Source organism: Oryza sativa, chromosome 11, assembly GCF_034140825.1.
Source record: "Oryza sativa Japonica Group chromosome 11, ASM3414082v1".
NCBI lineage: Eukaryota > Viridiplantae > Streptophyta > Magnoliopsida > Poales > Poaceae > Oryza > Oryza sativa.
Genome location: NC_089045.1, coordinates 28976255 through 29002541, shown reverse-complemented (window position 1 = coordinate 29002541; position 26287 = coordinate 28976255). Strand labels below are relative to the sequence as shown.

General features: G+C 45.5%; 3 protein-coding genes across 10 annotated transcripts; all 3 read right to left on the bottom strand.

The window, feature by feature from the left end:
• Window positions 1-8894: 8894 nt before the first annotated feature.
• Window positions 8895-11168, bottom strand: LOC107276832 (uncharacterized). Of its 2 annotated transcripts, XR_001541221.3 has the most exons (6): window positions 10695-11168; window positions 10548-10602; window positions 10315-10430; window positions 9751-9820; window positions 9511-9654; window positions 8895-9195 (listed from the first exon to the last, which is right to left on the bottom strand). XR_001541221.3 is itself a non-coding variant. In XM_015760687.3 (5 exons), exons 1-5 carry the CDS (start codon window positions 10877-10879, stop codon window positions 9574-9576), a joined length of 507 nt encoding a protein of 168 aa, XP_015616173.1. In that variant the 5' UTR covers window positions 10880-11168; the 3' UTR covers window positions 8954-9573. The 2 variants fall into 2 exon arrangements, 1 of the variants encoding a protein (XP_015616173.1); XM_015760687.3 differs by having other exon boundaries at window positions 8954-9654.
• Window positions 11169-12872: 1704 nt separating this feature from the next.
• LOC107276026 (cysteine-rich receptor-like protein kinase 19) lies at window positions 12873-18727 on the bottom strand. Of its 4 annotated transcripts, XM_026021526.2 has the most exons (10): window positions 16520-18727; window positions 15853-16308; window positions 15523-15581; window positions 15297-15373; window positions 14846-14971; window positions 14615-14712; window positions 14246-14456; window positions 13882-14122; window positions 13465-13630; window positions 12873-13353 (listed from the first exon to the last, which is right to left on the bottom strand). In XM_026021526.2, the coding sequence occupies exons 5-10, from the start codon at window positions 14868-14870 to the stop codon at window positions 13135-13137; spliced, it is 960 nt and encodes a 319-aa protein (XP_025877311.1). In that variant the 5' UTR covers window positions 14871-14971; window positions 15297-15373; window positions 15523-15581; window positions 15853-16308; window positions 16520-18727; the 3' UTR covers window positions 12873-13134. The 4 variants fall into 4 exon arrangements, with proteins under 4 accessions (XP_025877311.1, XP_066161260.1, XP_066161258.1 ...); XM_066305163.1 differs by having other exon boundaries at window positions 14846-15373; XM_066305161.1 differs by lacking the exon at window positions 15297-15373.
• A 636-nt stretch (window positions 18728-19363) lies between these two features.
• On the bottom strand, window positions 19364-25289 carry LOC4351085 (calmodulin-binding protein 60 F). Of its 4 annotated transcripts, none has more exons than XR_001540990.3 (12): window positions 24988-25289; window positions 24647-24686; window positions 24389-24498; window positions 23421-23469; window positions 23149-23198; window positions 22205-22749; window positions 21612-21772; window positions 20915-21124; window positions 20665-20830; window positions 20486-20590; window positions 20324-20389; window positions 19364-19759 (listed from the first exon to the last, which is right to left on the bottom strand). XR_001540990.3 is itself a non-coding variant. In XM_015759926.3 (12 exons), exons 1-12 carry the CDS (start codon window positions 25161-25163, stop codon window positions 19595-19597), a joined length of 1857 nt encoding a protein of 618 aa, XP_015615412.1. In that variant the 5' UTR covers window positions 25164-25289; the 3' UTR covers window positions 19364-19594. The 4 variants fall into 4 exon arrangements, 2 of the variants coding, with proteins under 2 accessions (XP_015615412.1, XP_015615413.1); XR_001540991.3 differs by having other exon boundaries at window positions 20486-20575; XM_015759926.3 differs by having other exon boundaries at window positions 20324-20403.
• Between the last annotated feature and the right edge of the window lie 998 nt (window positions 25290-26287).

The following is a 26287-nucleotide window of genomic DNA, read 5'->3' as shown; positions in this document are numbered from 1 at the left end:
ATTAAAACACTTAAATCGGTTTAAATTGAATTATGACGCAATAATGAATTATTTTTGAAAAGGAAAAGGGGATTTATTGCGTCAGCGGGCTAGGGTTTGGTGGACCGGGCGCACGGGCGGCGGTTCACGCGAACGGACGGCCGAGATCTAACCGATCCAAGATGGACGGCCGAGATCGATCGGGTCCACAGCGGCTCACGGCGGACGACCCCGATGACGTCAGCAATGACGTCACCGACAGCGGCGGCGGCTCGGCGGAGCGGACGGCGCACGCTCGCCGGCGAACGGCGGCGCGAGAACGCAAACGGAAGGCACCGGGACGAAGCGGGCGGCACGGCGAACTCACCGACGACCAAAACGACGGCGGAGAAGCAACGGACGGCGCCGGCGACGAGGAGGAAACGGCGGAGTTCTTCGGCTTGACGACGGCGATGATGCTCCGGCGGTCTCCGACGATGGCGAAGCGGCGGACGAGGACGGCGACGACTTGGCGACCACGATGACGTCCTTCCCGAGCGACGGCGACGGCTGAAACGACGGCGGCACACGGCTGGAGCGGCGGCGGCGACGGCAAAGCTAGGGCACACGGCGCTAGAGCTCTTCCGGCGACGAGAAGCGAAGGCGAGGGTGGCGGCGAGAAGAGAAGACTCCGGGGGTCCTTTTAAAGGGGCTCGGAGGCGGCGGCGAAGGCCCACGGCGACGGCAACGGCGAAGGAAACTCGCGGCTTGGAGAGAGGAAAGCCGATCCGATTCGAACTCGAATCAAACTCATTCCAAACCGATTGAGCCAAAGATTCCAAAGGAGAAAAGGTAGAGGAGATCCCGGAGATTGTTTCCCCTCTAACAAATCGGCCGGAGAAGGAAAGGAACGGCCGGATTGGAAGGAAACAGCGGCGGCGGCTCGGCGGCGCCGCGCTAGGGTTTCGGCCCGAGGAAGACGACGGCTCCGACAGGCGGGACCCACCTGTCAGCGACAGCGAGGGCGCGCGCGCGCGGCTGACTGGGCCGGCTGGGCCGAGGAGAGAGAAGAGAGGTTTTGGGCCGACTTTCGGCCCAAAGCCAAAAGAAGACTTTTTAAAACCTTTTTCAATTAAAATTATTTCTTAAATGCAATTCCATTTATTACAAATACTTTCTTAGCTCAAATAAATCCCAGAAAAATCTAGGAATTATAGAATTAAGCAAAGTATTTAATGAAATTTTATCTGGCCCCATTTTATATTGGAATTTATTAATTAAACTTAGATTTTCTTTTCAAGACTTTTAAAATTATTTCTAAAAATTCCATTTAAACAACAATTTATATATTTTGAATTTTCAGGGTGTGACAGCCCCACCTGTCGGCGACCCCGAGAGAGGAGGCAGCGGGGCGGCCTGGCTGCCGGGCTGGGCCTCGGCCTGCGGCCGGCCCAGCGGAGAGGGGGGGGGAGGAAAGGAGAAATGGGCCGACGGCCCATTTGACAAAAAGGAGGAAAAAGAGAGGAAAAAGAAAAAGAAAAAGGAAAAAGGATTTTCCCTGGAATAAAATATTGCTTGCTCAATTTTAATTGGTTAAAATTATTTCTAGAGCTCTGAAAATTCCACTAAAAATCCTGTTAATGAATTTTGACATGTAGAACTCAAGAAAAATTCCACATGTCAAGTCCGATTATTATTTGCATTACTTTCTTAGGGTTTTCTCCTGATTTCACCTGCATTTTCTTGGGGTCATTTGTAAATTACAATTTTGGCCTGGGAGGAAAACTTCGGGGTGTGACATCATCCATGGTCCCAGCCGCTCGCGGCCAAAGCGCGGACGCTGGTCGTGCGACTGCACCAGCTCACCGCCAGCTCGCTCTCCTTGACCGCCACCAAGGTCGGTTTCCCTCCCTCCCCAAACCGACATCGCCTCCACTATAAAACCCAAGCCGCCCCCAAACCCCTTCCTCTCTCGTTTTCGCTCGCCTCACACTCACCGCGCCATTGTTGACGCCTTGCCGCCACTCCCACCTCTTGCCTTCGTCTCTTCGCCGTCGCACGCATCAGAGGCCGGTGCATGCGTGGACGCGAGACGAGGACTCCGGCCATCCCTCTTCTTCCCCTTCCCCGGCCCGAGGCCGGAGAGCTCGCTCCCGAGCCGTCGGCCGCTCGTCACTGCGCCCGTCCCGGCTTGGTAGTGCCACCCTCCGTTCTCCCTTCTCGCTCGCCCTCTCCCTCCCTAGCTCGCGTGGTAGCTCGGCTAGCCCCCCGAACACGCATGGACGCCGCCCCAGGTCTCGCCGCCGCCCGCCATAGGCTTGCCGCCGTTGCCGCCCGCTCCCGGAGGCCGCCGCCGTCGTCAGCCCTCCTCGGCAGTCCTCCGCCCCATCCGGTGCCGGAAATGAGTTCCCCGCGCCCCGGAGATGCTCCCTCCTCCTTGAATCGACCTCTCGTCGCCCCGCCGCGATTTCCCCTTTTGATCGCCGCCGGCCGCCACCGTCGAAATCCGTCGCCATCGAATCCCCCCCGGCGAATCCGAGCCGGAGGCTCACTCCCTCTTATCCTAGCCATCGTTCCGGTGTGCTCCCCTTGGCCCTAGACCTCTGCATCAAACTCCGGTGAACTCGGCCACCGTCCGCCGTCCATCTCGGCATCCCCCCTTCTTCCTCCTCTCGCCGCCCACGTGGCCTGGCATAGGTGCCACGTCGGCTTGACCCAGTCAAGCCGGTCAGCCGCTCGCCCTCGCCCCTTCATCCCCGTGCGTGCGGACCCCGGTGAGCCATGAGGCTGCACGTGGGCCCACCGCCTCCTTGTCGACCGGCGCACCGCATCCGCACCCAATCCACCGATCCGTCTCGCCCGTCCCCGCGTGCGCCCTCCCCACCATACACCCGACCGCTGCCATGCGGGCCCATCTCGGGACCCCGCGCGGCGGACCGCGCCCACCCCGTTGGGCCTCCCTCTCTCCCCGCGCCCCCTAATGGGCCGCCTCCCCGTGGCCGCGCTCGGCCCAATGGCCGGCCAAGCCTTGTGAATCCCTCGGGCTGCGCCTAAGTCGCCCGAGGAAGTCTAAATCCGATCCCTCCTTCCTTTTCTTTTCCAAGGGAATTAATAATTCCTTTTCCTTTAGACAGAAAATCAAATAATCCTTAGAAAATCCATATCTTCTCAACCGCTCACCCGATTGACTTCGTTCAACTTCCAGTAATTCCGTAAAATTGAGATCTATTTAATGGCACTATTATTTAGTCTAAATAGGGTCTTTTTCTTGGTCTTTTCTTTAGGTTTTTGTTTGTTTGCGTAAAGTTGCGGTTATCGGATTTTCGTCGATCGCGGGTTTTCTCGAAGATTCGTGAAGCTCTGTGAAGACCTTGAGCGAGGCAAGTCACCCTTTGACCAATTGCTCCTATAATTGGAAAATCATTATTATTTTGATTGCAGCTCACATTATTAGAATCACACACTTAACATGCTTGGCCTCGGTTTGCGTGCCAAACCGACGGACCTACCCAGTAGTCGCACTAATTCCTGTAGGTCGTATTACCCTGATTCCTTGTCGCTCCACCCTTGTGGTACTTCGGTATCCGTGCTCTCTGAGCACTTATACCAACTATTCCACATACACCGTTGTTTGTCGATAATTTGGGAAATGGGTTTGAGAAGCCTTGAAAACCCGACATGTGGCGTCGGTGTGTTTGAAAAAACTCGCGATGCGGGGGTTGTGCCTATGTGGTACTGTCCTGTATTCGCATATAAGGACCGATTCCTGTGGGAAATTCATCTGAGCATATAATAAGTGCGACCACACGGGTGCAATGGGACGCCCCTGGCTGAGTAATTAGCTAATCGGGGGAGCCATGATGCCAAGAGACATGTGGATTCAACGGGGTGGTGTCAGGGAGAACCCTCGGGCTTCCTGGCACGGTATGGTCTGGGACCTAACCTGGTGTTGGTCTGGGACCCCTCTCGTTGGCATATGGTAAACCTGTGTCGGCTTTCGAAATGCCTTGTTATGAAAGCCTTAGGGTCTCCCGACGTGGCTAATCTCACGGGCTGGGTGATCCGGGTTAGTAATGTCGTGTGGGTAAAGTGTACCCCCTCTGCAGAGGTTAACTAACTGTTCGAACAGCCGTGCCCGCGGTCATGGGCGGATGTGAGGTGTTTCCTGTAGCGTAGATTTGTTTGCCTGTGCTTTGTGAAAAGTTGTTGTGGTGTGGGAATTGTTACCAGAATCAGCCTATGTGGCAGATGGATGACCTGAGTGGTCAAGAAATGAATCTGTGTGATTCGGGATGTCTACCGGCATCATAGACTAGGCTTCCCGAGTGGAAGCGGATTGTTGTGCTGCTGGGCAGCTAGACTCTGTGAGTCCGAGAAAATGTAAAAGGCTCTGGGAGCCGATTAATCAAGTGGAATGGCTCTAGGAGCCGAGAAGTAATGATCTGACCCGGGAGGTCGGTACATTACCAAATGAGCTGTTGAAAAACATCTCTTAAGGTCGAATCGAGACGCAAGTCTCTTTTCGACCCAAACTTAGAAAGAAATAAATCACTTTGTGATTTCAAAATGATTTCAAAACAAAAGATTTGCAAAAACAACCTTGCCTCTCTTCCAAGCTTGCATTAAACACCTAAATTCCCGTGACTTGCTGAGTATGAAAGTACTCACCCTTGCTCTATATAAATATATGTAGTTCCTCCGCCCGGAAGTTGAAGATGAAGTAAAGTGAAGATTAGGGTTTCGTCCAGGTTCCCAGCCGTCACCTGTGGTGTTGGGTGTTAGTCCGTTGGTTCTGCTGCTGCTGCTGTTGTTGGTGTTTCCTCGTCCACGTCGTCGGTTGCAATCTCGGGCTGTTCTGAGCTGCAACCTAAGTTAAGGTAAATAAGTCCTCTATTTATTTTAAGGATTGCAATGATTCATATTTGTCACCGTGGGTACCAGCGCTATGTCCTGGGACTGGTACTGAGATCGCGGTTTCGTAGGAAGCGGTTCGCGCCGTTTTTCCCACGACACGCTCCTGTCAGGTGCCGTTGTACGGCGGTGCCAGATTGGGGTGTGACAAGCAAGCTATGCTGACGGCGGATTATAGCGACGCTTTCGGATTAAGGCAGAGCAGGGCGGCGGATTCGAGCAGTGGGGTGTGGTGGCGGAATCAAGCGGCTATTCGGGCAGCGAAGGAAGAATCAAGCAGAGAGATGGTGGCACTCGCCTTTACAAGCCAAACGAGCCGAGGGGCAAAATGGTACTTTCAATGTCCTTTCTCTCTCCATCTTGACCTGATATAATAAAATAATACGAGCAGTGTCCAACAGCTAATTACCACATTTTAACGGTGTCCACAAAAAGATACATGTTCTTTGGGTGTCTCACAGCAAATGCTGCAAATTTTCAGTCCTGTAGCAAATTTTGCACTACTACTATAGAGGTAAGAGGTATACTAGTCATCCTAACTGTTGATTATTCATGATTTATTATATTGAATAAAAAAACTATGTGCTCCTTTCATTAATATTTCACATCCCAAATTAAATGCAAAAATTATCATTAAAAAAATTAACGTTGCATGCAAGGGCAACATACCAAAGAGGCACCTAATATTTTGGGGGTCCTACATATTAATGAAAGGGCCTACTCCCTCCGTCCCAAAAAAAGGCAAACCCTGGGTTTCCGTGTCCAACTTTGACTGTCCGTCTTATATGAAATTTTTTTATAATTCGTATTTTCATTGTTGTTAGATGATAAAACATGATTAATATTTTATGCGTGACTTGTCTTTTTAATTTTTTTCATAAATTTTTCAAATAAGACGGACGGTCAAATGTTAGGCACGGAAACCAGGGTTTGTCTTTTTTTGGACGGAGGGAGTACATTGCATGTAAGAGAGAGAGAGAGAGAGATTAGTTGGGAGTCCAGGAGCTTTACAGTGCAGATCTTTTCTTCATCCTTGTTTAAAGCCTTTTTGAAGTCTGCCACGGTATGGATGCCATTATTTTGAGTAAAGTCCATCACCGGTCCCTAAACTTGTACTGTTGTGTCATCACGGTCCCTAAACTCGCAAATCGACCGTTCAGGTCCTCAAATTTGTTCGACTGTGCCATCCCAGTCCCTAAACTTGCAGATCACTCGTTTAGGTCCTCCAACTTGTTCAATTGTGTCACCCGGTCCCTAAACAGGACGGTCTAAAAACTTTATATCAAAAAATAATTTATAACTTTGTCATGCGAACTCTAATGAAGACAAACTTTATATCAAAATTGTAGCCCTCGACACGACCTATAACTTTGTAGTTGAAAAGTTTTTGAATTAAAACTGTTCAGGGTCCCAAAATATTGTTGCATGTTTATAGATTTTGAAATTTTAATTTTAAAATTACATTTTGGGACAAAAAATGACTTAGAATAAAAAAAATTCAACTAAAAAGTTGTAGATCGCGTCGAGGGCTACAAGTTTGATATAAGGTTTGTCTTCATTAGAGTTCACATGAAAAAGTTATGAATTATTTTTAAATATAAAGTCTTTAGACCGTCCTATTTGACCCAGATGATATTCAAATCCAAGTTTAGGGACCGGGGTGACACAACTAAATAAGTTGGAGGACCTAAACGAGTGATATGCAAGTTTAGGGACCGGGATGACACAGTCGAACAAGTTTGAGGATCTGAACGATCAATTTGCGAGTTTAGGGACCGGGATGATACAGCGGTACAAGTTCAGGGACCGGTGATGGACTTTACTCCATTATTTTTAAGCCATTTAGCACGCTCTCCCTTCCCTGAAATTCCCTTTAAACGATGCACTTCATCTTTCAGCTTTGGACAGTTACTCTTTTTGTTTGCTGGACAAAAAGGAAACAAGAGAGATAAATGCCAACAGAACATACAAATCCAGTTGATTCGAGTATGCAACCTGTAATTTCAAAGATAATCCTACGAAGGAAGACTTTTTATATAGTCATTGGCACTTGGGAGGTACCGAGAAACAATGTGGAGAATACTTGCAAAATAGAAACATCAGGCAAACAATCTACTGAATACACCAGCTGCAATTCTGAAGAAAAACTTACATTTGTTTCGATTAACCTGCACCTCAACAGGCTGATTCATCACGGCTTCCTTAATCTGAAGCCCAGCTTTGTCACTGCTAAGAACCCTTGCTGCCAGAATGAGCTTTTTACTTCCAGTCTTCGAAGATGGCATATTGAAAGAGACGTCAGATAGGGAGGCCTCCCCATTCTTAAGCTTCACTCGAAGAACACCTCCTAACACCGCCCCTTTTGAACTACTTACTATGTGGGCGTCAAACTCACATGCAGTCCAGTTATCAGGGGCAGCATCATAAAACTTATCATGAAGAACCAAAATTTCAATTCTTAATCCACTAAGACTCTCGCGTCGTCCTCCCCTGGGGCGGCACGGGAGGCGACGACCCGGCCGCCCCTCTCCCTCCCCTCCTTCCCCTCCGCCTCGCCGCCGCTCGAGCGGCCGCCGGCAAAGCCGGCCGGCCGCAAGGACGGCGGCGGCGGGGCCCCTCGCCGACCTTTCACCGGGCGGGCAGGGGAGCCGCCAGGCGGGACGGCGGTGACCGCCAGATCCAGGCCGCTCCGGCCGGATCTGGCGGGGCGGCGACTGGCGGCGGGGAGGACGGCGGCCACGGCGGCGGGGATGGCGACGGCGAAGGCAGGGGCGCGCGGCGCCGGGCGGCGGCGGGGATGGCGATGGTAGCGGGGAAGGAACCGGCCGCGGGCACGAAGATGGTGGTGGTGGTCCCGTGTGAGCTTGTGGTGGCGACGGCGCGGTGCTCCTCGGCGGCGGCGGCGGCGGTGTCCCCCAGATCCGCGCCTCTCGGCCGGATCTGGAGGGTGGCCGGCGGCAGTTGGCGGCGGCTGTGCGGCGACGACGGCGGCGGTGCGGCGGCGGTGCGGCGACGGCAGCAGCGGCAGTTGGCGACGGCGACGGCGGTCGCGGTAGTTGGCAGCTGCGGTGTCGGCTGGCGATGGCGGCAGTGGCACACATGGCATCGGGCGGCAGCCAGCCGTATGCTGGTGAAGGGTGACGGCACAGCGGCAGGTTGCGGATGCGGGGGCTGGAGTCGGTGGCAGCGGCGACGGCGGCTGTTTGTGGAGGCGGTGGTGACATCAGCGGCGAGGCGAGGATGGCGACGGCGAGGTAGCTGGGCGTTAGGCAGCAGCGGCTGCAGTGGTGGTGACCGTGTCTACAGTCACTGGAGGCATGGCGGCCTCAAACGGCTAGCTGAGGGCGTGGGAGGCGACTACATCTGGCCGGCGCGGCATCGTTTGGTGGAGGGGTCGGAGACCGGCTTGGCGCAGAGAAGCGCAGCCGATGACAGCGGAGGCCGGCTCGGCGCGAGAGGCGCGGGCGGCGGAGATGGAGGCCGGCTTGGCGCGGGAGGTGCGGCCGATGGAGGGAGACCGGATTGGCGCGAGGCGCGTCCGGTGGAGGAGGCCGGCTTGGCGCAGAGTGGCGCGGCCGGCGGTGGAGGAGGCGACCTAGGGGTGAGGAGGAGCTGCCGGTGGGTGTGGCGCGGTCTTCAGCGCTCGAAGACTGGCCGGCGGGGGACGCCGGTGCAGGGGTCCCACATGTCGGCAAAGCTTGTGTGGTGGTGGAGCATCGGTGCGTCAGGCGTGGTTTCGCAAGTGGCGAGCGGCGGGTGAAAACCCAGTCCGGCCTTGGTCGGACCGACAACGATGGTTATCCCCCCTCCTGAGAGCGTTGTCGTGCTGTCTCACCCCTCTGGTGACCTTGTCTGTGTCCCTTTGTTGGCCTAGTGGCGGTCGGTCACGCTTAGCGGCGGCCGGTCCAGTGTTAGCCTTCTCCTGGGCTTGTGTGATGGCGTTGTCGCCGTGTGGGTGGTGGTTTATTTTTTCCTTTTTCCTGGTTACGACTCTCCAGGGTTGTAACCTTGTAATTTTTTCCTGCTCTATCAATAGAACTTCGCACCGTCTCGTGCGAGTCGTTCAAAAAAAAAATTTCAATTCTTGCTGAAGAAAGTTGGCCGGCAGTAACTATCTTATTATCCCTAAATATGGCAATTTTGATAGCTGTACCATCCTCTGCTGTAATTTTGTCATTTGTATAAACAAGATGGTCTTTCAGCTTATTGAGGAACCTCAACTCAACTCCTTGATCCTCGTGAACTTCATTTGCGGCAAATCTGAGAGCTGTTTGTTCTTGATTCACTTCCTCAGTGACAGCAGCATTCTCTTGATTTACCTCTGATCTACAATACAGACATAAATAGTATGAAACACCATTGTGTATTAACTATAGTCTCATACTAACATCTGGCAGTACTTTAAATTGTCTGAAATTCACAACTGTAATACACAACATCATGAAACGAACATCACTATAAATATATAGTGCCATCAATACACAGTTGACAGTAATTCAGAAGTCACTTCAAGTGATTGATAAGAACTGATCAGCACAATAGGAAGAACCTAAGTGTGTGTGAGACATTGATATGTAAGATTGCATACTGGAAATAACAGAAGTCAGAGATGCATATTCTCAATAGTTACAAAGACCATACCTGTAGCGCTCATTAGCATCACGGTTAGAAATTAACTTTTTTATTTGTCCCTGCAAGTTTGTCTCAGGCAAACATTTTTTTTTCATCATAATAAAATGTAAGCAAACACTTTGCAGTTTTAATTTTACTCGACCAAGTAACTTCCTGATAAAACACAATAAAAGAAGCTCTCTCATCAGAAAGGGGTTAATTAAACTAGTATAAAGTAGTGTCCTTGTAATAAAGTATCCGAAATCTAACCACTTCATGGCTGACAGTATCAATTCGCTCAGAAAGAGTCCCAGTCTGCTTGGTAAGGTGTTGAAGAGAGCTGCAATCAAAGAAGTGGAAGAAAAAAGGCTAGTTTATTTTTTATTAAAAAATCATATTTCTAGGACATAGAGAAAGATATAAGATATTGATTAATACATAAAACTGGACAATTTAAGATCAATGCAATAAGTGTGATTTAATTTCGTAGCATCTGCATAGATCAGATTTGTTGCATGTGTTATATCAGCATTAAAGTTTGATCAGCTTGACAGTTAACATAAAAACATCATAGAGGAACTGTAAATGATGAAATCATTAGTTGTCCAAACAAGTATTTTAGAGGTATTAAACAGGGAATTTACACGTTCGATGCTTACTAAAAAAACTGCAAATGAGCAATCTCAACAAAAAAAAAAAAGGATTTATCTAAGCAACTAGCTAGAGAGGTAAATTTGTGGTCCTACTCCTATTTGACCACTCTGCTAGTTCAAGGATCGATTTTATAACTTCTTCAACTCCAATTCTACTTTCACCCCGACTGAGAGATCTTACCAATAGATAGGATTAAGATGTTTCTGAAGGGCATTATCAAATGCTTTCATAATGCCTCTCTGAAAGGCATCATCCTCGGGTGCCTTTCTCTGTGAAGTAGAACTCTCTTCATGTATCTACACAATTAATCACAGGACACTGAAATGAACTACCAAAAGAGTAGCAAAAATGATGGGAGAAAAGATTTAGTTTGATTCAGTTCCAGAACGAGAGATCGATGCAGAGCTGCTCACCGCCACTCGAGCAGGGCGCGCGTTGTTCTTGTTCTTGTTCCTCCGCTCTTCCTTCCTGCGCATCCGCAAAGCACGCGGGTGATCAGACAACGAGCTTCCCACGGAGGAATTAAATCAAACAGGAGGCGTGCGAGCCGGCGTGCGTACACTTGCGCGGCGGACACGAAGAAGAGCACGAGCATGCCCCGCCGGAGCTGCCGCTTCACCGGAGACGACGTCGGCGCCTGTTGCGCGAACGCCTCGGCGCCGCTCCGGAACGCGTCGATCTGCAGGCGCTTCGGCGGCGGCGCGCCGTGCGCCGGTGCCGGCGGCGGCGCACGTTTCGGGTTCATGCCGTCGGCTCGTCGCTCGCCGGCCGCGCGCGCCACCTGAAACCGGGATGGATGGATGGATGGATGGATTGTCGCCGATGCCGCAGAGCTCTCGTTACTCCTCCCCGACGACGGTAGGTAGCTTCGTCGTCGCTTCTCCGGTCGTCGTCGAGCGCTCGCTGTGCCGCCCCGGCCCCTCCACTCCACTTCGACGACGAGCTTTTATGGTGGTCGTGTCGTCGAGCGGCGAGTGGAGTGGACTCGGCCGAGCACGAAGTCTTGCTCACGCGGTTAGTGAGAAAAATAAACTGGAACATGCATGGATTTGGATTTGGATTATTACAAGAGCAAGCAGATACAATAACAAGCTATAGCTAGCTATAAACATATACATATGTCCAGTAGATAAAATAGGAGATAGAGAAGCAACGGGCTATATATTTGTAGCCAGCTGTAGCACGGACTTCAAGATATAATGTGTGTATGGCAGGTGAGGAACATGTATTAATAGTGTAGTATATGTTTATAGATATCTGATGTATGAATTGACTATAAATGATTTAGAGCAAGTAATTAGCTATACTATTAAACTTGCTCAAGTGAATTAACGCACACTCAATTGTTTCTCACTTCCTAAATACTCTCTCCACGTATTGTAAGTCGTTTTTACTTTTTTTTCCTAGTCATTATTTTTTAGTTTGAATATTTTACTATATTTGTATATAAGATTTGGCCAAACCTAAAATAACTTAACTAGAAAATAAGTCAAAATAACTTATAATATGAAATGTCACAAACTATGAAAGGAATTCAAATCTTGCAAAATTTCAAGTCCAGAATCAATCTACACAGCATCAAGAAAAGAAACACAGAGACAAATCTGGTCATAAAAGGGTGTTTACACTAATTTCCAGCCAAATTTTGTTTTAAATTATGTAAATTAAAGTTAATATCACATAACTTTACATATAAAGTCACATTTTTCATAAAATTTCATGATCATGCATGATTCATGCAAATGATATGCAAGAGATGAGTGCATGTGTATCTAGGTTGTAAATTGACATCCCCCAGTAACATCTATTCCTTCGTTCAATTACTAGATCAATATTTTACAATTTAATACATCCGTCCCCCAAAATCTCATTTTGGCTATTTATCTCTTTGTTCTTTAGGATGAAACAGCTAACTTTGAACTTGAAATTAAATAATTGCACTTTGATAGATTAGAAACTGTACAAATATAATTAAAGGTACATGCGCATTATCACCTGTCCATCCGAACGCAGCCATATACATTATTATATGCAAGTTTTGGTGACTGAATGACAAGAGAGCAAACAGCAAATAAAAGTGAAAAACGAGAACCTTCGTACGTAACCACATATCCTTTGGAAACGCATGGTTTGCAGTAGATTTCCCCCAAAATTAAACGGGCTCCACAAAGTCGTATGCCAGAAAAGCTCCGGAAAATTCAGGCAATAGTCCCGGCCTGTTCTCCTCGCCGGTTGGTTGCTAGAATTCCCTCTTGCTTCTTGCATTTGCCAAGTTCAATTAAAATGTCTTGGCATCACCTCCCAAATTCAACGGACAGAAATCAACTGGCTGAAACCGCGTGGATTTGGACCCCAGTATAAATCCAGGCTGCATTTGATTTAAACACTACTTTACAGTGCCAGAGTTCATGAAGGTGCCTATGCATCAGAAATATTTATATAGTACTATTTGTTTGCCAAAGCATGCAGGTGCAGCCGTGCAGGAGGTAGACTTCAATAATTGTTCACTCATGTGTTGGTTTTGCTTTGATGTGGCCGAATTGTTTTGCTAACTTTGAGAGAATTTTGTAATAAGTGGTTGTATTTTTTTTAGAGTAAAGTCTGGGATTTATTTTTATTATTTTAAAAAATGCAGGTGCAGCAGGTCTCGGTTGATTTGTGGTGCTTGACCTGAAAGTGTGGCCCAACAAAGGTCAACGGGAGTTCTTGAATGGGCTGTACATATCAAGGCCCATTATGCCAACTGCTACAGTACCGTCTGATGTAACTCAATAAGTCAAACAGTAGTCAACACAGCTCTGCAGAAATCGCAGTTTTGACAAATCGCAAATACTTCTGCAGCAGTCTCGTTATTTAGGTACACTTGATGACTTGAGCAATGAGCGTAACACACATGATGCTGCAACACTGAGGCAGTTTGCAGGCTTCAGCGACCTGAAATTTCTCTAGCACACTGAACACCCCATGCTGCAATGTGTGTTATCATTGTAGGAGTACGTTTTAGTAGTAGTAAGCTGGTAGTTTTGGTTCTGGTAAGATTACACTGTCGCAGCTCAGCATCAGAAGAACATCCCACATGCTTGGCCGCTCCTCGGGACTCTGCTGAACGCACAGCAGCGCTATCTGAACCCATCTCTTTATCTCAGAAGCATGATTCTCATCGTGCAGCGACGGATCGATCAATTCCATCAGGTTTCCGTCTTTCCACAAGTTCCACGCCTGAGTAGAAAAAATGCTACTGGTTAATCAGTGATCAACTCTGAATAATGTGTCAGGCTTGCATACCCTTCAAGTCCTCTTCAGGAGTAGCACTCGGAAAGGTTCACGTACCCACTTATTTAGAGGCCCGTAGTTGTGAGATTCATCAGAAAGCGCCAGTGAAGATGGAGAGATGTGTTTTCCTCTAATGATCTGAAGAAGCGTAGCGCCAAAGCTATACACATCTGTCTGGAGAGAGAGACAGCCTCCCTGTTTATATTCAGGGGCCATAAACCCACTGAAAAAGATGAAAAATTAATCAATCACAACTAAAAGCAGATCAAACGGGGTTAAATATTAGAGTATTTTAAGGTCCTAGACGATGTACTACATTTTTTTCTAGTGAATTTTGCCTTTTGGTAACACCTCAGTATTAATGTACAAAGAAGGACCACAAATTAACACTAAAACCTATGGCACCTACTCGAGGACTGTAAAACCACTCCAAAGTATAACCATTGAAGATTGTGCTGTACAAAACCGCCTTACCGTGAGCCCACCACGACGCCAGTGCAGTCTTTATCCGCATCTGCCTTAAGTGCTTTTGAAATGCCGAAGTCACAAATCTTCGGTTTCAGAGAAGCATCCAGGAGTATGTTGCCTGGTTTCAAATCCCCGTGAATAATACGTGGTTCGCATAGCTTGTGTAGATATACAGCTCCCTGAGCTATCCCTCTAACTATTTGGGAGCGCTTAGGCCAATCCAATGGTTCTTTTGTTGCTCGTTCACCTGTAAATGCGAGAAGCAAATATGGATATAAGTGAATATGAATAGGAGGGTAGTACATCAATATCAACAGGATAATTTGGTCTCAAAACTGAGATTGATAGTGCTAATTGAACTGAACCCTACCAGTTATGAATGAATCCAAGCTTCTGTTAGGCATATATTCGAAGACCAGTATCCTCTCCCTCTTTCTCGTGCAATATCCTAGAAGTTTAACTATATTTGTATGCTGGAGCTTTGGGATTAGATCAAGCTCATTCTCAAGCTGGTGAAATGGAATTTTGTCAACATATGATGCTCTTTTCACGGCAACTTCAAGTCCTTCATTTAGTCGCCCCTAGGAGTAAACGCCAAATACAAGTCAATAATGGTAAAATTCATCATAGAAAGAGAATCTAATATCTTAGTACAAGAGAAGATGTTTCAAACAACTTCGCTAAATCATTTTGCTGAATGCAGAAGCCAGCAAAGAGCAAAGCATATGCAAATCCTTACCTGGTAAACAATGCTGAAAGCACCTACACCGATTTGGTTTTCCAGAGAGAAGTTGTCTGTAGCAACCTCCAATTGAGAGAAAGCGAACCTTTTAAGGCCTGTCATTTAGACAAACATGTATCATTTAGTATTTGGAAACTTCCCTTGGCATTACAAATGGAATTGCCGAATTGGAAACGCAGTCATGATTTTACACTACTAAGTTTTGGATTATTGATCATTCATCATTACCTATTTCTTTTTGGGCAACAAGCATGCCACTATTGGAAGAGGTAGCAATGCTCTTCCAGGGATGCCACCAACAGCATCTTGATAACTTCTTTTCTGCTGATGTTTCTTCAACAATATTATGTAGGACTGTAGAAAACGGTGATTCAAGTTTACTGTGCTAAATGCATCAATATTTTAAGAACATAGAATAGCACTCAAGAAAAGAAAGTTTTTTGTTCATTTAGCCTGTTTTCGTTTGTGAAAATAACCCTTGCTGGGAAATTTTGCAGAAATATATGAATTCATATGAAATAGGATTACCAGAAACCGAGGTTTATTTCTTCGTTTTTTCCCATGGAGGATAATTTTAGGATCATGACAAAAAAAGGGCAAATGAAAATTATAGAAATCAAGAAAAGCACCTACAGGTACTTATCCATGATATGTAGATTGGCCCATAAAAATGAAGTACCTGGCTCGTTAACAGAGGAAGGCTCTGTTACCAGTTGAGCTTTCCCTGAAATACCCAGTGTTTCTCCCCTATCATTGCTGCATGCATTGGGGGGAAAAAAAACTAAAAAAAAAATAAAATTCAAATATAATAGCATAATTAACTTTTGAGATTTTTTCAAAAATGTACATCCATAACCTAATATCAAGCCATTAGATACACATACATACTGTGATCAGTATCTCACCGGTCATTATATTTGAAGTGTTGAGCAGGCAACCCTAGAGCAGGTACTTGTACGCCATCCTGAAATAACAACTTAAGTTAGGCTCAACCGATTAAGCAGGCATTTATCAGAACACATACACTTCCTCTCATATTGTTGGAACAAACTTCAGAATCACAAAACGGATAGATTGTTTGAATTATCCTATTTTAGGCATTTGGCAGTTGCACGTTAGAGTGTATTTTTAGGGAATGCACAAAAGATTTGTGTTGCACAGTACACTGTAATTTAGCAAATGAAGCTCGATCTTAGCTGTTGTAGACTTGAAGTAACAGTGTAGCATGGATGTACCTGCAGCTGAACAACATCTGGAGTCTGCTGGACCAGAAAGTAACGTGTGGTTTGATCACCATTGATGATGGGTAACACAAAATTTCAGAGCCTTGAGCACCTTGCGCAACTCTTTGGCGGTATGGTCGCTCTTGCAGAAGCGGTACGTGCAGCTCCTCTCCCGACAGAATTCGATGACCTCGCATGCCCTACGAAGAGTTGACCTGAGCCTCTCTGTTGGTTTCCACATGTCAGGGTCCTCTATGACCTTGGATTTCTGCAACCGACCGAGCAGATCAAGGATCAATTCCGCACGTTCGGCGAGCAGCTCACAGTCCTCCTTGTTCTGGCTCACTGTCTGGACACGCTCCTTGATTTCCTTTACCAGACTGGCCACGTCCAGGCCAGCCAGCTGCGCTACATTCGCAGCAAACCCCAGGCAGCAACACACCTCTATAATCATATCTGATTGATTCCCTGCATGCCATGACATGTGTAGACAGAGGAAGGTGCATGTCAGAACAGAACTTGTAAATCCTTTCTAAACAAGAACATGTACATATATGCAGCACAATATATACTAAATGATCATATGGATCAGAAAGAAAACTCAAGCATGCATGCCATTAAATAATTAGCAGGAGATAGCTAGCTTCTTAATTTCACTTTTCCCCCAACTCTAGCTTACTTTGACAGACCTTCAAATCAGCTTGCGCAGTCAGGAATTCAGCAAGGATGAGGAGATATCTGATGATGCACCTTACCCCAGCCTACTCCGGTTGCAGCATTATATATATGAGGTGAAAGAGGAAGGGCCTAAAATACAAACACCTGGGCATCAAGACTATCAAGGTCCAGGTCTTGTTGTAAAACAGAGAGCACTTGAGTGAATTAACTGGTGGATTCTTTTAAATAGTTTTGGAGCCAATCCATCCAAACTACCTGCTCAATCATCACGATTCGCGACAAGACAATTATATATATGAGGTGGTGATGAATAAGAAACCAATAAAATCTTGCCATCAAGACTATTCAGGTCCAGGCCCCCATTGTCTTTTTCTTACTTTTTTTTTTAAACGATATCTTACTTTTCAAAAAGAAAGAAAAAGTAGCAGAAACAAGAAGATTGAAAATGAAGTAAGAAAGTAGCTAAATCCAATTTTTAACTGATGCCAACAATGCGCCCACTAATTAATGTCTTCCACTCCTCCTAGCTCATACTTCAACTATTTAAGTGCTTAAAACGTGATGCTTCTGCATAGTACTCCTATATAGCAAATCTCCGTGAGAGGGGCTGCCTTTCGGGAGACACGTAGCTTTAACTTCATGGACAAGATTCCATGTTCATGCATTTGAGGGAAGGAGTTACCTCATCAAAGAGTACTACAACAGCCGCTTCTGATTCACTTTTAGGGCATCCACAATGTGAGCCACTCCTAGAGTGTTCTCACTAACTGAGGCACTCTAGGGAAACTCAGCTCGCAATGGAGGATACCCTTGGATGGGCTCCTCAAAATCTAAAGCAACTTAATAGAGACACTCCAACCCACAATGAGTATCCCAGCCCACAAAACCCCATATTTATTTTTACTAAACTACCCCCTAATCTCTCTCTCTCCCGCGGTCCTGCCCCCTCACTCTTTCTTTCGCCGCCTTGGCTCCTCCACAAAGGCGACGCCGGTCGTGTCGAGCGCGAGGCGTGTCGCCGGCGGTTCCCGCCGCCGCGGCCTTCCCCCTCGCCCTCCCCAGCCGCCGCGGCGCCTCCCTCCTCACCCCCTCTAGCAGCTGCCTTCCTCCTCCCTCCGCCAGCCGCGTCCCGCCGTCGTCACCGAAGTGGTTCCAGCGTCGGTTCCAGTGTCGGCGGCAGCTGGAGGAGGCAGATCCGGCTGCGAGGCGGGCAGATATGGTGAGCTGGCGTGGTGGCGTCGAGGTGGCAGACGCGGAAGCCGAGCCCGTCGCCGGCTGGTGGTCATCGCCAGTCCTCGTCGTCGTCTCCGTCGCGGAAGCCGAGCCCGTCGCCAGCTGGTGGCCGGATCTGGTCGTCACCGTCGTGGATCCTCGTCGCCGTCGCCTCTCTCTCTTCTCTCTCTCTCGTCGCCATGCCGCCGGTGAGGGGCAAGAAGGGGAAACACCAGGAGAGAAGGTAGGGATGGGGCACCGGGTCGCCGCAACACGTAGCTTCAAGGGAGTGTCTCTGGAAAAAGCGAGCTGGGGAGCTAGAGGGGTTCCCCGCGTGGGGGTCGCGCCTCCCTCCAGAGACACGCTGCGCGGACGGACGGCGGACGGTGTGAGCGGGGGGACGACCCAGGGACACCGATTGTGGATGGCCTTAGGCTCAGCATCTTGAACTGCTAAAATTTCGGTGATAAGGAGAACTCAGTATCCCGATATTGTTGAGACAAAAATCCAGTGAAATGACCTTGTTGACTGCAATCGTGCGGCATCAGCAAACTTGTAAAACGCCAGTACTCTGATCCCAACACATCCAAAACAAGAACTGTCTGCCTGTGCTGTCTGCCGCATTTGCACGAACACCTTCTGCTCGTGTCCCATATGCACACGGAAAAGGCGATGGGCCAGATCCTTTTTCTGCAAAAAGAACATCCACATCCTTGCTTCGCGGGGAAGAGACCGCGCGCTTACGGACAATTCCACGAACGCCTCGTGCTGACGAGGGGTAGACACCGTCACCGCACCACCAGGGCGATCGGCTCCTCCCTGCCGCCTCCGCCTCGCCGCCGCGCCCGAAAGACCTGCGCCATGGCTGGTTGGTAGTAGGAGACCCGAGGCCAAAGCCTGGCGGCGGCGGCGGCGGCCGGCTGGAACGCTCGCCGAGTCTCACCGACGCGATCGAGGAGGTGAAGCGGACAAGCGGTGCTTCGGGTTCAGCTACGACGAGAGAAAGAAGCCCAGTAGCCCACACAAAGTTAACGTGCTAGAGGAGCAAATCCGTTACCAAACATGAATACCACCAGGCCCAACAACGTGGACATATCTTTTTTGCAGAGAAGGGTATTTTTTTTCCCAGACTCAATATTCAATCGGATATGTACAGCCATTTTAAATTAGGAACTTAACTTATCAAACAGGGAACTTAGCCCTCAAATAACCCAATCTAAAATTCGCTCCTATGAAGATTTGAACTCAGGACCTTGGGGTGCTACTCAGGTCACTTCTGCAAGCAGTAGGCTACATGCCCTTTTAGGACACGGACATATCTAGAAGCACATCTAACAGCCAGAAAAAAAAAGAATCGAACGGTCAGATAAAACATGAAGCAAATCCAACGGTCAGAAGAAGATGTTTACCACATTGTTAATTTTCATTGTTACCTTTCAACACAATTGGTAGTGTTTACGACATTGCAGAAGTTGAGTTTCAATTTTTTTTTCGTGAATTGGTAGTGCTTCTTTCCATTGTTACTATAAACAACAATATAAGATTATGTACTCCATTGGATATGTTGCGATGCCGTGAACATGCACGCTAACTAGTAAATAATAGTACTAGAAGGAGTTCTGAAACCGTAGTGTGATACAACAGTTGAATTATGTAACATAACAGTCGATGTTTTTTTTTCTGAAACATAAGTACTAGTACAGTTCAATTTTCTGCATCAACAAATGCTAATACATACAGCAAGAATATTTCTTGAAAGTAATACATCCATCAAGAATAAAACAATAAAATATCCATTATCTAAATAAAGAATGAAATTAATCAGAAATCATGATAGATTACTAGCTGGCAACAAAGCCTTCAGTTAAACTGGTCCTGGATATGCAGAGCTATGAGGCCTCTCATTCTGGTTCTCATTGTCCGGAAAGATGTATGCATAACAGTCAAACATGTCCATAGAGCCGTCACCAATAACATTCTGCGGTACATTTGCTGGTCCGATCATGTTGTTGCCTCCATAAGAGGTACCCTGAAGAAAGAATGACCCGTTAGCATTCAAGGAGTGTGGAACAACACAAAGATACTCGATACTATGATCTGAACAATCAGAGGCAGTCTTGTTTTCATGGCGTACATACAATTTGTTAACTGTTGTTAAAGCTGCATGTCACAATCTTGAGTCAACGGTTATGCAGTTTTTCACTAACTTCGGATAGAGATTCACAAATAGAATTCATAGTCTTGTGATTCTTTCTTGTGTTGCATTTAGTAGTTTGTGTGTGCTCTTGTTTTATTAGACCAGTGTTTTTATGAATTGTTGAGGTGCGTTTGTGTTTGCTTGAATTGGAGTAATAATTGGCTGTAGCTCTTTGAGCAAAGACCTAGATTTTATTCCATTATCTAAAAAATAATAACAAAAAAAATTGTGGGTAAAACTTTTACATATGTATTCTTACCGATTTAAAAGCTAATGGTAGAAAAACTATGATGAAAGAGGTAAAAAAATAGGTTTTAAAATTCAAATTTTAACAGGGGCTTATAAGTTCATCCGTGTTCTTACAAACTGAGCCAACGGAAAAGAAACTCCACTTACTTCAGGTGCCTGTGTAGTATAACACTGCATATCAGCAATGCCAAATTGCGCATAGTCATGGTCCATCTGAGTCAGAGCACCTGCTTGATTACTTTAGTTCCAACACAAAAGTATTCCTCAAAACAAAACCAGCAGAAGCAGAAAAAAAAAAGCAGAACCAACCTTGAAAGCCATGTAAAAAGTGTTGTCCAAAATCATTATTGTTGTTAGGAAATGCTTGAGGCAGTTCATGTGCATGATAAATCTCAGCTCCTGCAATACCCTGAACTGTCAAATCCAAATAAACAAATCGTCAGTAGTTGAGTCTGATGAAAGACAAGAGAACAAAACCAATGTCTTACCTTGAAATGTAACATGCAAATCTGGAGGATTTTGTGCTGTGTCAATGAAGGGAATGTAAGCATCATCACTGAGCGTCATCACCGGATAGTTATTTTTCATTTCGTGATCAAAGCCAATGCTATCCAGCTCATCATATGCTTGTTTCTTCAAACGATTCACTGCATCCTGAGAAAACAAAAAAGAAGTGTAATCTTCTAAGTTCTCATCAAAGGTTTGCATCTGTAGAAGAATGCCAATATCAACGCATACCTGTTGATCTGAACTGAAATTGTCCTTTGCAACATAGTGATCACGAAATTTCGCACCAACGAGGTCATGCACGCAGTTAAAGAAGAGTACAACATGCTGCTCTTCAGCTCTATATAATTTCAGCTTGCAATTCCCTTCAAGATCACACTCTTTAGCATGTTTAATTGTATCTTTCCAAAGCTTATTATCCTTCTTTAGCTTGAAACACTCCTGAACTCCAAGGAATGCGTATGTTATAGTTCGTTTGTCAAAAATAATATTTTACTTACGGAGTTGCTAGAAATATGGCGCCATATGCTACAGTCGATTTTTTTTCAGCCACTTACACAGTAGTTACACCTCATTTACACCCCACTTACATATGTAATTAGTATGTAATTTTCGAATTTACATATGTAATTTTAGTACTTACATATGTAATTTTGAGACTTACATTGTAAATACACTAAAATTACATATGTAATTTAGAGACTTACAATGTAAATACATGCCGACTATTTTTTGATGAAAAATATGGCGCCATAAATATAGCTACACCCTTTTACTTATGCTTGTACTGTTTCATGGCATTGAAAGGTAAATTTGCTCTGATATACGAAGAAATGAATAATAGGCTCTAATTAACATAAACACAGAATTTCTGTATGGATTTAATTCGTGCACATATGAGAGAGAATTGGAATCCCAGAGGCCTTACATTGCGGATCTTTTCTTCATCCTTATTTAAAGCCTTTACGAACTCTTCCACAGTGTTGATTTGATTATCTTTAAGCCATTTGGTGCGGCATCCCTTTCCTGAAATTCCCTTTAAACGATGTACTTCATCTTTTAGCTTCGGACGGTCACTACTTCTATTTACTGGGGAAAAGCAAACAAAGTAAATGACAATAGATCATATCGTGAAGATTATGCAATATGTAATTTCAAAGTAAATCCAATGAAAGAATAGATTTTGTACGGTCACTAGGAGGTATTAACAGGCCATGTGGAGAATACTTACATAATAATAATAGATTAAACCGGCCTCTACATCAAAAATGAATGTACACTACAAAACTTACATAATAAATACATGATGCAAACTATATGTATTTTTTCCCTCTTTTTATTTTTTTTTGGGGGGGAGGGGGGAGGGGGGCTTATGCCCTGTGACAGTATAATGTTGTTTTGTAGCTGGCACATTTCTCTCTTCTTAATACAATTTGGTTGGTCGATTTTTCAGCTAACCCGACCAAAAAAAATGATGCAAACTACAGAATAACCAGCTTGCAATTCTGAAGGAAAACTTACGTTTGTTTCGGTAAACCTGCACCACAACAGGATTCATCATCACAGCTTCCTTAATTCGAAGCCCACCAATGTCACTTGTATGAACTTTTGCTGCTAGAATGAGCCTTCCACTTTCAGTCTTCGAAGATGGTATATTGAAAAATACATCAGAAGGAGAGGCCTCCCCATTCTTCAGCTTGACTTGACAAACCCCTCCTAACGCGGGACCTTGTGAACTACTTACTATGCGGTGATCAAACTCAGATTCGGTCCAATTATCAGGGACAACATCATAAAAGTTACCATGGAGAGCCAAAATTTCAATTCTTGCAGAAGAAAGTGGACCAGATGTAATTATCTGATTATCCCTAACTATGGCAATTTTGATAGCTGTACCATCCTCCGCTGTAATTTTTTCCTTTGTAAAAACAAGAGGGTTCAACTTATTGAGGAACCTCAACTCAACTCTTTGCCCCTCCTGAGCTTCACTCGCGACAAATCTAGCAGCTGTTTGTTCTTGATTCACTTCCTCAGTGATGGCAGCAGACTCTTGATTTGCCTTTGATCTACAATGCATACACAAATAGTATGAAACCCCTTCTCTATCAACATATAGGAGGAAAAGCTTTTTCTCTCTTTTAAAAAAAGTATGAAACACCCCTGTGTATTAATTCTAGTGTCATTTGAACATCTGACAGTACTTCCGATTTTCCAAAAATCACAACTTTAGTACATCACAAGTCACAGACTCACAACAGCATGAAAAGAACATCATAAAGTTGTTTAGGCAAGCCCCATAAATAGATAGTGTACCATGGATACATGGTAGTTCACAAGTCATTTGAAGTGATTGATAAGAACTGGTTGCCGAAAAAAGAAAAACAATATGAAGAACCAGTGAAACATTGGTACTAGAAATAATAGAAGTCATCTATGCATATTTTTGATAATTTCAAATATCATACCTGTATTGCTGATTAGCATGATGGTTAGAATTTGAATGTTTGATTTGTTCCTGCACGTTGGGTGAAGAATCATTATGAGCTAAGAATTGAAGTTTGTCAGGCAAACACCTTTTGTTTTTTTTAGAAAAAATAAATAGGATAAAACTTTTTAGTTTGAGTTGCATTCAACCAAGTAGCTTCTTGCAATGAAACTCGATAAAAGGGACTCCCTTATCAGAAAAGGGTTTGAAGTGTTGAACTGTAAAGAAGCAGTGGAACATTTGAAATCTAACCACTTCATGGCTGAGAATATCAGTGCGCTTGTTAAGGGATTGAAGGGAGCTGCAGCCAAAGAAGTGGAAGGAAAAGGGTTAGTTTAAATCCAAAGAAGTGGAAAAAAAGGTTAGTTTAAATAGATAACGAACTTCATCATTCTCTTACAAATAGAAAGATAAGATACCGGTGAACACGCAAAATTGGAGACTTCAAGATTAATGGAATAAGTTTGATTCAATTTACTATATTTCATAGCACCTTCGTAGTTCATATTTCTCTCATGTATGGTCTAACAACATGAATATTTCATCTTCTCAACGTTAACATAACAACATAGAAGAGCTATAAATGATCAAATTAGTAGTTGCCCATGTTTGGAGCAATTTGTCTGATTTAGAGGTATCCCTCTAGTCATAAATATTTAATATTTAAGACATGATTTGATCAAATTTCTAAATGTAACCATTAACTACTTCTCAAGTGTTCATTTTAAAAACAAGAGAATGATGGTCAAGAGTATGCATAGATTCGTCTTGAAAAGTACCATCGTAATATCATAAAATTTATTGAATTTTTTAAACATATTCTAATATAAATATGATGGTTAAAGCTCCAAAAGTTTGACCGAATTAATCTTGTCTTAAACGCTTTTTTTTACCGGAAGGAGTATTAAGCATGAAATTTTTAAGGAGTGTAATTAAACAGGAAATTTGCATACCTACTAGAAAAAAAAAGTTACAAGACAACGGAGTATCATAAAAAAATAACTATATTAGGATCCTAAATCAAATTTCAAGCGCGTGCTCTTGGTTTTGGTTTTCTGGATTTAACAAAGTTAGAAAGGAGTGGAAAGATATATTATCTGAGCAAGAAGACAGGTGAACTGTTAATCTGTTATCATATTTAACCACTCTACTAGTCCATGAATGGAAGTATGTAATTCTTCAGTCCAAGTTGCAGGGAGTGAGAGATCAATCTTGCTTACCGGTAAATTGGATCAAGATGCTTCTGGAAGGCATTGTCAAATGCTTTCTGAAAGACACAATCAAATGTTTCGATTGCCCTTTGCTGGGAAATAGCATTCTCTCCACGTATCTACAGTAGACAAACACATAACTATGCAATGAGCTACCAAAAAGATCGTAGTATAAAATGATGGGGAAAATGATTTAGATCGATTCAAGACGACGCTGTGGTGGTGAGACAGATCACGGATGGAGAGATGCAGAGCTGCTCTGCTCACCACTCGACGAAGTCGCTGGTTGTATCTCATCTCCTCCTTGCTGCATCAGGAATGGAAGAACACGCAACAGATTATTCAGAAATTAGACCCATCAACGAATACAGATCAGACAAGAGAGTTGCTCCAGACTCCGGTCCAGTAAAAAATACCTTAAGGTATCGATACCAAATCGTTTCTGATAGTTGGATATAACTGGACATGATGAACATTATTAAATCCAATGATCAAAAACGATTTGGTATTGTCAGGAACCGATACCTCGAAATACTTTTCATTGGACCGGAGTCCATATTGGCGCCCATAAAGAAATCAAGCCAAAGGCGAATGGATCGAGGCCATACACTTGCGCGACGAAGAAGAGGACGAGCATGCCGGAGCGAAGCTGCCGCTTCCCCCGCGGCGACGCCACGCCGCCGCCGCCGCCGGCAGCAGCATCCACATGCGGGCGCTTGGGCGCGGGCACCAGGACAAGCCCAGCTGGTGGCGCCTGTGCCGGCAGCGGACGCTTCGTGTGCATATCGCCGGTGAGCCAATCACACCGGAATCCGGCCGATTGCCGTCGATCGACCGACGCCGGTATACACGTAGTACGCTTCTCCGGTCACCGCGGTTGCTCGCCGTCGCTGTGCTTGCGCTCTACACTGCTGTGGCTGCGCTCCGAGCTCGCTTTATGGAGGGAAGTGGACTTGGGAGTCAAGTCGACTCCACACTCCACCCCGCGCAACTCACGCGGTGACACGGCAAACGAGAAAAATAGTACAGGAGTAGTATAATTTTTCTGACAAATAGTGGAGTAGCAAACAAAAGTGAAAATGAAACCTTGTGATCTCCTACTACCTAATCCTCTCAAACGCATATGATTTGCAATTCAGCCAAAAAATGGGCTCCGCAAAGTCTCCGCTAGAAAAGCTCCGCGAAAAAATAAATCAGGGAAGTACTTCATTTGGCCACCTCAAATCCTCAATTATCATTAGTATCATTGTGTTTCAGTATTGCCTTCCCAAATCCACTTGCTTGAACCGCGTTGTTTTGGTTAATGATGCTGGCATGCTGCATTTGTAGGATAAGTATGCAATGCAATGCCACGGATGCATGTGCCACAGGTCACTTGTGGTTGACCTCTGAAGATGTGGCCCAACCAAAGTCAACGGTAGTTCTTGGTCCAGCCCAAATAAGTCACCCGTCAACCGAATGGGCCAGCAGATATCAATGCCCACTAGCCCACTATGCCAATTGCTACAGTATCGTTTGATACTACTACTACTATCCCTCGATACACAAGTCAACAATAGTCAACACAGTTATGCAATACATCATAGTTTTTGACAACTAGCTAATCCATTGCTGAAACACTGTAGCTGTACTTTATACACTGCTAAGATCCATCAAGGAAGAGGCATTCGCAAAAGTCTCGTTATTTCGCTACTCGTAGTACACTGAGGGAACACACAATGCAGTTCGTAGTATATCATGTAGCAGTTTCATGACTACAAGATGGCTGACAACCATTTTGTAGTCGAACAGGCTCATGAGATACAAACCATGGCTAAGTAACTCGAACTCCTTAAGTGTGTCTTACCCGATAAATTTATGGCCGGGTGCATTATTGCGAAACTACCTCCATCATGGAGAAGTTTTGGT